General features: G+C 37.6%; 1 protein-coding gene across 1 annotated transcript; it reads right to left on the bottom strand.

Moving 5' to 3' along the window:
* Positions 1–5,900: 5,900 nt before the first annotated feature.
* Positions 5,901–7,636, bottom strand: LOC127749709 (uncharacterized). Its single transcript, XM_052269048.1, has 2 exons — positions 6,715–7,636; positions 5,901–5,995 (listed from the first exon to the last, which is right to left on the bottom strand). Exons 1-2 carry the CDS (start codon positions 7,607–7,609, stop codon positions 5,901–5,903), a joined length of 990 nt encoding a protein of 329 aa, XP_052125008.1. The 5' UTR covers positions 7,610–7,636.
* Positions 7,637–11,467: the final 3,831 nt, after the last annotated feature.

Raw genomic sequence — 11,467 nt, 5'->3', positions numbered from 1 at the left:
CAAATAACTAACAAATAATTTTTGCCTCCAAAAGTTTCATCATTTCTTGTGTCTCTTACATTATGTCACGGTTGTTCTTTTCTTTAGGATCACAGTTTGGCTAGATAGATGCATCATATCTTCCTCTAATGTAAGTTATTTATTTTTTTAGTTTTGTGTCCCTCTAATATTGCTAAAAACTTGTTATGTATGAAACATGTACTCCATTGCTTATGGGTATCTTGTCTTCGCAGATGAAGTGGAACAATGTGGAGCCTCCTCGACAACCAGACGTTTGTCTCTACCCGCCTGTCACCAGCCATGATTGGGGAAGTACACCTCACATACATAAGGGTATTGCCAATTTTGGCAACACTTGTTTTATCAATGCCACAGTTCAGGTAAAAATATTATTCTTCACATTTGATTTGCATTGACTTCACTCTGTCAGACTGTGACATTCATTACTCTTTCCAGATATTATTCCATTCCCCAAATTTTGTCCGCTGGCTTACAAGTTGTGATCATTTATCAAAATGCCATAGTACTTTGACATGCCTTTTGTGTCACTTGCTCAAAACTTACCGGCAGTATAAGTCCTGCAAAGATCCACACATCAGGCCAGCAGCATTTGCTGCTCTCACACGTAGTATTCCTGGGAAACTTGTTCAATTTTATCTAAAGAAACTTAAACAGATACTTGTTTTTGATTGGCTCAAAATGAGACCGTTATCTTTCATAGCTTCAGATCTTGAACTTTTCAGCGAAATTATTGGCAATGCATGTCTGGGTTTTGTGATACAGTAGTTTGTGCATGTTAAGTCTCTGTGGTTAAAAGAGCCAAGCTCTCTGTAATTTTAATTTTAATTATTATGAGCTGTTTGATTTTGTAGGAAATCTTTTTAGTAATGCATGTACGGATGAAGACCAAGATAAGCAGGAGGATGCCCACGAGTGTCTGGTGTTCATCCTCAGCAAAGTGGAAGAGATATTTCTGAACCAGCTTCCATACCTGTTAGTATTTATCTAAGGGAAAGAACAATGCAAGTAATGCACCCTGTGCTTGCTAACATTTTTCTGATTGCAGGCCTGATTTCTTCTCATCTATGACAAACCCAGTTTTCAGAATGTTTGGTGGATGGCTGACAACAGAATGTAAGCAGAAATGGGTTTAGTTTTTTGTTTTGTTGTGGTGTTTTTTGTCAATTTGTCTTTTGTAATAATATTCTGTCTAATGTCAGGTGTTTGCCCAAAGTGCTTGACTGTTTCTAAAACTTACTCACCATTCACTGGTCTCTCTATTGATGTACAGAGAAGTGAACAGGGCAATATTCAAAGATATCAAAGCGTCCAAGAAGCGACCAATGCTTTCTTCGAGGGAGAGAAGGTGGATGAGTATACATGCTCAAATTGCAGCCGAATTAATGGTTGTACAACTAAAACTACTTGCCAAAAGCGCTTCTCATTTCATGAAGCTCCCTCTACTCTTGTACTACACTTAAAAAGGTGATTATACCATAATCAACTCATTTTTCTATGAGCTGTCTGAAAGATCTCATCACGTTTTAAAACTTGATTTCAGATTTGAAGAAGATCGGTCAAAGCTTCTATCAAACATCAGGGTTGACCAAGAAATAATGCACTGTTACCGTTTAAGTGGAGCAGTTCTCCATAGAGGGCCCTCCTCTGATGAAGGGCACTATTTATCACTACTTCAGTGCCCAGATAAAACATGGACTTTGTGCAATGACAGTAAAGTTAGTGAGTTGTGAGTTTATATGTCCCTGAAGTGTTAAAAAATAATGCCAACTATATGTTGTAAATTTTCTCATGGTTTTACAGGTAAAGCAAGTAACTCAGTCTTATGCAAATTCTCAGTTGGACGAATCTGGATACATTCTCTTCTATAATAGAGCTGATATAATGCCACAGGTATGCCGTTTCTCACACAGGTTCCCTTGTAATGTGTTTTTATTTTTTGAAATTACTGTCTATTAAATTTTGTGTATTATCACTTGCAGGATAAAAATAGCAGTCCTAAAAATACTGTAAGATCCATACCAACTGAGAAAAGAAAGAAAATTGGACCTAAGGTTAAAATGGATACATTCCTATGGCTTGTGAACTTAAAGACATGTGTGCTTTTCTAACCACCTCTTCTTTTATCAGGAAAGTTCTATGCAAACAAACAAGGATTTTTCTTCTCAAAAGAGGGACTTTGATGACTCAGGGTGTGCACCTCTGACTAAATGTGCAATTCCAGGCAAATTTGTTAGTCCAATTACTATATTAAAAAGAAGGAAAACTCTGCCTAAGGTACAATGAACTTTTGCCTTCTATGAGTCATGCAAATGTACACTATCCCTCACTTATGTATATCACATTCTCTTCTCAGGAAAATTCTACAGTGTCCTCAAATGATTACCTTATTTTATCACAAACAAATAAGGATTTCTCCAGTCAAAGTAGGGACATTGATGACTTGGGATGTGCACCCCTGACAGAATCTGCAAGTCCTGGGAAATTTGTAAGCCCAATTAATATAATAAAAAGAAGGAAAACACTGCCTAAGGTACATTAAACTTCTGCCTATTGTGAGTTATGCAAATGTGCACCATCCTTTGATTTTGTATCCTCTCAGGAAAATTCTACAGTGTCCTCAAATGATTACCTTATTTTATCACAAACAAATAAGGATTTTTCCAGTGAAAATGGGGACACTGATGACTTGGGATGTGCACCCCTGACTGAATCTACAAGTCCTGGCAAATGTGTAAGCCCAATTAATATAATAAGAAGAAGGAAAACACTGCCTAAGGTACATTAAACTTCTGCTTATTTTGAGTTATGCAAATGTGCACTATCCTTTGATTATGTATCCTTTTAGGAAAATTCTACAGTGTCATCAAATGATTACTTCATTTCATTACAAACAAATCAGTACTTTTCTAGTCAGAGACAGGTAGTTGATGACTTGGAATCTGCTCCTCAGGTTAATCATATTGAAACTTCTCATTATAATGTTTTACTTTTCAAGTCTGTCAATGTTGCTTAGGTACTTTCCTTTAAATTTCAGGTGGAAAATGTTAGTTCTGCAAAGAATATTAGCCCAATCAAAATTAAAAGGACAAGAAAGATGCAGAAGAAAGTAAGACAGACAATTTTTTTTTTCTAATTTTTCTGTTGTTTTGTTACCTTTTTTATGTATTTCATATTTTTACTCCCAGGAAATCTCAGAACAGTCATCTCATGACTACTGTATCATTTCTCAAACCAACAATCTGTGTGGCAGAAGCAAGGTTGGTTGTGCCCTGGACTGCTATTTCCTAATACAACTGTTTTTTGCTATGCTCTTTTGTTTAAGTTAATTATATCTTCAACTGCCTCTTAGGGGTTTTCTGTTGTTCCACCAATGGATGAGGGCTTCCAGGATCATCATTCTGATGATGGTTCACCCAAGGGGGATGGACATATTGAGCCTAATTTTGATTCAGAAGTAGGAGATGAATTCCATGGGCATTATTCTGAATTTACTTCATGTAAAGAGAATGGATGCTATGAGCATGATTCTGACGCTGACTCATCCTACAAAAATGATGACATCCTTCACCATCAACCAGATAGTCCTGGTTCACCCATGGATGAAGGATTTCATGAGCGACAGATGCATGAGGAAGATAATGAAGATATGTTCATTGAGAACTCACCAATCAAAGCATCATTTAAACCAATAATTTTGTATGAAAATGAAGTAGATGGAGCCATTTTACCAAAGAAACCTCTGATCGCTAATAACAGGGCGGCACTTGTGCAATGGTTAAAGTTTCGGGGAATTCCTACGCAAGGCACCAAAGATGAACTACTTGAAAGGTGAACTACTTTTGAGAAAAATAGAATGTAGAGTATACAAAAATGCTAACTCATATTTCCATGTGAAATGAATTCGATTCTATTTTTTTTAGAGTTGCTATGGTAATGGGAATGGGAAAGTCCCACATCATTGACCCGCGAGCTAACGATGGAAAGGCTTATGAAGCCAAGGCTGCTGCTGTTCGTCAAGCAGCAGGTCATCTTACAATGGTACTGACTTAGTTTCCCTTCACAAATTCATTAAAAATTATTCAAATGGTGAATTGAAACAAAATTTTATAACTTTCAGCTGACACAGGCCAGTCAACAGATACCTGAAAACCTGAAATGGCAGAAATTCCCCAGTGTTGACCTGCCAATCAATTTCAATTTTGGACATATTTATTTCTATTTGATTGAGAGCTGTCCAACAATGCCATCTGATGAAAATTCTTTAGACAGTGAAAGTGACAGCGAAACCTCCGAGTGTGAGCAGTTGCCTGATCCATTTGACGATGATCATAAAACAATTAATGAAGTGAAAATGCTACGGAAGGGCTTAAAATTCTTCAAGAGTAAATTTGTGAGAGGTGTACAGGACTCTTTGGGGGAGAGATGCTACTTCCTTAAAGGTCAAGTTCGTGCTTCAATGTCCTTGAAAGCTTATGAAGTGACAGTGACAATATCAAAGCGTTCAGGGAGTATTCATAGTTGTACATGTCAGTGCATACAGCAGGCCCTTGGTCGCTGTGTGCACGTGAGCGCAGTTCTTTTACATGTATGGAGTCACATAAGGCTCAATGGTTATTCAGGTAAGCATGGTAATATTTTTACCATAATTATTTTTATTATTTTCTCTTTTATTTAAAAGGAATTATTTAGATTGAAGAAATACTAGGGCTTCATTTTGCAATTGGTACCTGTTTTGCTATTGCTATTTCTCAAGATGTGAATCAAGAATCATAGGCTGTTTTCTGTTGCCTGTGTGGTCCTTCAACCTAGACAAATCCATTATTATATGCAGCAGATACTTCGTGCAATGTTTTTCTCCACGATAATACCTTTGATTAGTGTTTCTGGTGTTGTATGTCTTCATGGGAGATGAGGAATCGATCACTTACATTTTTGGGTCATGATCATGTCATTTGTAGATGCCGTGAGTACATGTACATCCTACATAAACCATCTTGCCTCTACATTTCATTCACTGCATTGTGTTCATAGAGATGCAGATTGTTCTAGTGTTCAGCATGCTCACAGAATATATGTCTAATAGTGCATGAAGATTAGATTATTGTCACTGTACGAAATGCATGAAAAACTTTCTACAAAATTGCAGGTTTTATTATTGCTGTTATTGTGTTATAATTATGCTTTACTAACAATCTAATGCTGCTTTCATTATTATTTTATCTTGTTTTTTTTTGTAGTTGTGTTTGTTTGTAGTTGTGTTTGTTGTAATTTGTAGTTGTGTTTGTTGTAAAGTACTAACAGGAAATAAATTTCAGCACTCTTGAAAAGTGGTAACTTATTTCATTCCATCCACACATGAAAACTGTACAAAATAACAGTAGCAATTATTTTACAACACTTGGCCAATTATTTTTCAAGATTAATTATATATGCCCCAATTGGGGCAGAAATTATTGCATTAGCTGTTTGCACCAATTGGTGTAAATAAACCAAGCAGAGATTCAGTCACCAATTGGGGCAATCAGCCTTGTGATAGCTATTTGGCCCAATTGGGGTGAATAGTCGCAGGGTGCACAATCTCCCCAATTGGGGCATCTTTGTATAAGAGCAGCTATTTGCCCCAATACCTCCCCGGCCTGTCACTTTGGGGCATATAGCTATGTAGCAATCCATTGCCCCAATTGGGGCAGACTGGTTACTAGTAGCTATTTTCCCCAACGTTCTAGTAGATCGTCCAGACACGGATATAAGCCTTGGAGGTGAGCGATGGCTCCATTTGGAAACCAGATATCAGTAGCTATTTGCCACAAATTCTATGAGTTCTATCAAAATTTGCAAGAAAGCAAAGTATTTAAAAAATAACAAATTGGCTAATTACTTCACTGTAAAGTTAAAGTCTTCGTTCCTCTGAGGAGCAAAAGTTTTTCTAGGAATAACTCTCCATCCAGACGAAGAGTTGTTGCTTGGGATTGCTCTGTAGTTAAGTTATGCAATTTTAAGAGATAGTAGACGCAGCAAAGAAATAAAACATCTGTCCGATATCGGAATGATATCAGATATCAGGAACGTGTAATTTTCAGGACCACATTTCAATCACATCTGATGGAAACACCGACAAATTTCTGATATTTAAATTTCTTTCGTCATCGGACAGATGTTTTATTTCTCACTGGATACATCCCGAGAGTAATCTACTTTTCTTTTCCTTACTCGGTTTCCCTATAGAAATTTAATTCGTCAACTACTATTTGGTATGTTGATGTTTAACTTGGTGCAAATAGCTACCCTACCCCTGATTGCCCCAATTGGTGAAAAGACGAATATATCTGCTAATTCCCTTGCGTTTAAGTTAGTTGGGGCAAATAGCTACCCTGTTGTCGACTGCCCCAATTGGTGGACATGCTCACACTCAGGCTATTTGCCCCAGCATAATTCAATTGGGGCAAATAACTGTTGCTGCTTCTTTTGCCCCAATTGGGGCTCAACTCCACAGGGCAGCTTTTTGCACCAGAATCCATATATATATAGTATGTATAGTATACTATTTTTATATATACTATATATATGTGTATATATATAGTATATATAGTACATATATACAGTATATATATACTGTATACTATACATACTATATATATATATATATATATATATATATATGGGGCGGCGGGAGCCGTAATTGGTGCAAATAGCGTTTAGTATTGGGTGCCCCAATTGGGGCAAATATCCACAATGATTTTTCAACACTTGTCCGCTTCTGCTTACCCATCTTCTTAAAGCCAAAATTGGCTAGGTAGCCAGCTACATAGACATAGTCAGAAATAGTACCCAAGGAATTCAATGGAGTGGAGTAAGACCTAAGAAGTCTGTTAGCTTTTATTAGTCTTACTGCATGTTCCACATATATGCGAGCTGATGCAATGGCTCGGGTTCGTATCTCCTCTTCTGCTGTGAACTGGGAACGTTTTCCCAGAGATGGTGGCTTTATAAGCTCCACACCTCTTCTCAGCAGCTCATCATTATTCTTAAAACCTCTATCAGACATGACAGCATCCCCTTCATCCAGTAGGTCATAAAAGCCTGACTTTGCAAGCATTTGGTTTTCTGACATGTTTCCCTCGAACCCAGGGCTAACATAGATGATTCCACCATGGCATGATATTCCGATTATAAATCTTACTGTGTTGTGACTTCTGTAGTCCGAGTAGGTATTACCCTGCTGTTGAAAATTGGATGGACAGTCAATGAACAAATCAAACCCATCAATAATTACTCTCAAGTTCTTGAAGGGCCTGAAAGGCAAGGGCTTCCTCTCATTCTGAGCTTCTGCACTGATGAACAGGTGCTTCTCCAGGTTTTGGAAGGTGATACACAAATACCGCAACACAGCATATACCACTCTGCAGCAGTAATCTGGGTCAACATCAAAGAAGTATCCCAAATCCTCGAATGGGTATCCTCTTCTCAGTCTTAACAGGAGCATGAAAAGTTTATCTTCAGAACATAGTAACCTTTGTGAGGAAAACTTCTTAGGTGTTTTCTGATCATACTTCATCTTGAGTTCCCTGATCCTGTCATTTCCTCCCATTAAATTATACACTGCTCGAAAATTGTCAACAGTTAAACCCGTTAAAAACTTGAATGATTCGGGTTTATTTGAACAAGTCTTGAAGCTGAAGACGGTTCGAATATAAATTACTCTTCCTTGTGTTAAGCTGCTGTAGTTGGTGCTGTTTCCATTTTTGCTGTCTTGAATTATCTGCCAACATACAATTACATGATGATTAAACAAAGTTTAGATTGTTTTCTTTGCAATTTTCAAAATTTGCTGGGAAAAAAAAGGGGGGGGGACTCAAACTATGGCACTAACAGATAAATTGCCCAAGAATCATTAATCACTAATTTTTTTCTTTAATTTCATTTTCAGCTGTGACATGCACATCGGTCCCTAGAGTGTGGGATAAAGGGTCGTTGAAAAGAGATCCAGGACCAATTAGGGAGACCCAATATGATTCTTTCAAGATCAACGTACAGAGACGAGCCTACTTTGACCCTAGACCCACAAGCCGCCAAAACTCAGAGATCACCCAGGAACAAATTAATATTCTCCTTTTCGACTTGAGTACAAACCCAGAAGAAACACTATTTCAGAAGCACCTGAAGATGAAGTACCCTGAAGAGAGATACTCTCCACTTGAATTGAAACATCTCTCAACTAAGTGCCGCACCTTCATAAAAACCTTACCCTCATTGAAAAAACGCTACCAGCTCTATTTCTACACCCCTGATGGTGCATTAGTGTATGAACTACCTCAAACAGTAGGTCAGAGAAAGAGTAAAAGGTGGTTGAAGTATAGATGTATTCATATGACAGGCACAGCTGCCTACACAGCATTACACCTTTCAAGTATTAAGGCTAAAAAGAATTTCCTCAGGAAGCACCTTTGGGGCTTAGATAGAGTAGAAACTGAAGCCATGAAATATGGGAGTAAAAATGAAAAGAATGCACTGGAAGCCTATGCACGAAAAAGAAAGAAGATTGATGGGACTGCAATAGTAGATGCAAATTGTGGGCTACTAAAGAGAGAAGATTTCCCTGAGGTAGCTGCCAGTGTCGATGCCATTACATTCTCCCGAGTGAACAGACCCAGAGTAGTGGAAATAAAATGTCCATATATCCTCAAAAACCATAATCCAAATTTCTACAAAAAAGTTCTCAGACAGTCTCAGAAAGATTCATTTTGCCTTGGATACAGTAAAGAAAGAGGAAATTATCTGAAAAAAGGTAGTCCATACTATAGTCAAGTGCAACATTACTTGGGTATACTAGGTCTGGAAGTTTGTGACTTCGTAATATGGAGCAAGAAGGGTACACTGATAGTTGAGGTGAAATTTGATAAAGAGCACTGGGAGAAAATTAAAGCTGCAGTGGTAGAGGCATACTGGAACCTGCTAGTGCCAGAGTATTTCTTAATGCGCACTCCACGCAAACTTGAACCAATGTACTTCAACTGGAAGTTACTTGAAAATACCTTAGAAGCTGATCTTGAAAACTTGTGAGTTGAACTCTGTAAACTAGGAGATTCTTCATACAACTTGCGCCTTGCCTTGCTACGGGATGCTTTTGGTACCTGATGCTGATCCTGTGGCCAAGAAAAACATTGCAAGAATACTTCAATTTTAAATTTTAAAATAATTATTTGACTTACTATTTTAAGTTTTAACTTTCATTGTACTTTTTAATTTTTTTAAGTCAATTTTGAAAGTTAATAAATGTCTAAAGGTGCCCCCACAATGAGCGCGAGGCGATGCCGGGTAGGCGATGCCGTGCAGCCAGGCCGTGCTTGCAGGCCGTGCCGGCAGGTTTACCGACTTTTATGCGAATACAGCTTTACTTAGAAGATCGGAGGCGTAGCTCCGCGCAACCGGCACGGCCTGCAAGCACGGCCTGGCTGCACGGCATCGCCTACCCGGCATCGCCTCGCGCTCATTGTGGGGGCACCTTAATCAGTAGATAATTACTTACAATTGGTGTAACTGTCCATTTTGTTGTTGATTGAACCTCACTGTCTATGGTCTTGTCAAGGACAGGAGTGGAATGGTGGGGAATTTCCTTTGAGGTTTCATTAACTTTGGGTGTAATATTTTCATAAATTAGAATGCTGCTGACTTCCCCTGTTTCACATTCCAAAAATTTACTCCAAGAAATACTTCTTATCTAAAATGAGGAATATTTTTTTAAGATAACTCTTTTATGAATTAATATTTAACAAATAGAATGAGACGTCATACTTACTTTCTTGTTCTCAATGGAAATTAAATTGCTATTAGGACATCTCACCACAGCTTTCTTACCATCCAAAATAGCACCTATTATTTTATACTTATTACAGCTTACTTCAATGGTTTCATCTATTCTGAACCCAACATTAGTTTTAGTAGATGTGATAGGGCGCACAAAGAGTATGCTGGGATGTTTTGATAGCATAGTCACTATCAAAATGTGATAGGAGCATTTCCCACAAGGACGAGCTTTTGACAAAAATGCATTGTTAATAGCTTCTTGAAGATTAACTGCACAATCTATTTTTACTTGTAGGCAAAGCAACAACTCTGGGATACTCTTTGATGTCTTACAAGCGGCACATGACACTGAAAAAAAAATGACTTGATTATCTTGACAAAAAATTATCAGAATTCTTATTTTGCTTTACAAATAGAAACTTACTTGTTGTATTCAGTTGTCTGCTAAAGATTTTCAGGATTGACTATTCATCGCTGCTGCAATTAGAAAGAAATAAAATAAGAGAGAGTTTCACCAATTAATTTGTGGATTAGACCCTGCAAATACTAACTTGTTTTCCTTCACCAATAAAGAGCGGTGTAAATAAGTTAAAACTGTTAAGACAGTTTCAAAAACACCAGTACAATTTAAAATGTCACTCAATCCTGAAAATAAACAACACATTGCACTTACAAAATAATCCGATAACAAACCAACTTTCAGTGCATTATAGTAATCACCAGAATTTAAGTTGATGTCAACTGTGCCCTTCTTCACACATTCCCAAATCATTCGGACACGACAGAACACACAATCTGCACAGGAGTGGTCGCCGTTCTCCAATAATTTAAGGAAAGGTGGAATGTGAAACAGAATCTGCAAAGAAACACACATTAAGTAAACATAAAATGTAATACAAGATAGTCAAGTGAAATGATCAGTTCTAAACTTACCTGAAGAGTTGCATTTAGAGATTGATTTTGTATTTCTTTGAGACCGCAGTGGGTATGAACAATATTTTGCCAACTGTTACTGGCATCCATCTGGAAAAAATATTTAACGCACCAGTGTATAACAAACTAGGGAAAACTGTTTCAACGAAAACCTCACAACCAAACGGTAAAACTTGTCACCTCAAATAGCAATCGTGACATAATGTAAGAGACACAAGAAATGATGAAACTTTTGGAGGCAAAAATTATTTATTAGTTATTTGACACCCGTTGGTCATTTTAAGTCTAGTACACAAATATTATTTGGCTGAGAAAGTGTTCTTGATAGGCTAGGTGTACCTTACACTGGGTTTACGAGTTGGTTATGTCGCTAAAAACTTACCTCGAATGTTACTAATGCGCTACTTAGGCATTATTTTCTTCAGAAATAAACTTTCCAACTTATATTTTGGCTGTCCTTTCTTAAAATAACTAAAAACTTGATTTTCTGCCACCCCGACTGGCGAAATGGTCGAAACAACAAAAAACCGGTAAGCGCGCGACTTCTGACCGACGAATTTCTCATACTACTTCCGGAGTTTTTGTTCTTCTCTCGCTGAGGCGAGAACGGGACAGGTAGTCTATCGTTGTCAAACTTATGGAAGGCTGGACTGGACGTTAGCGTAACTGACCGTTAGGTAAATCGGCATTGTATGAAATAGGTGTATGA

Source organism: Frankliniella occidentalis, unplaced genomic scaffold (genome assembly GCF_000697945.3).
Source record: "Frankliniella occidentalis isolate FOCC.00 unplaced genomic scaffold, Focc_3.1 Scaffold81, whole genome shotgun sequence".
Classification (NCBI taxonomy): domain Eukaryota; kingdom Metazoa; phylum Arthropoda; class Insecta; order Thysanoptera; family Thripidae; genus Frankliniella; species Frankliniella occidentalis.
This window is presented reverse-complemented; position numbering and strand designations above follow the sequence as displayed.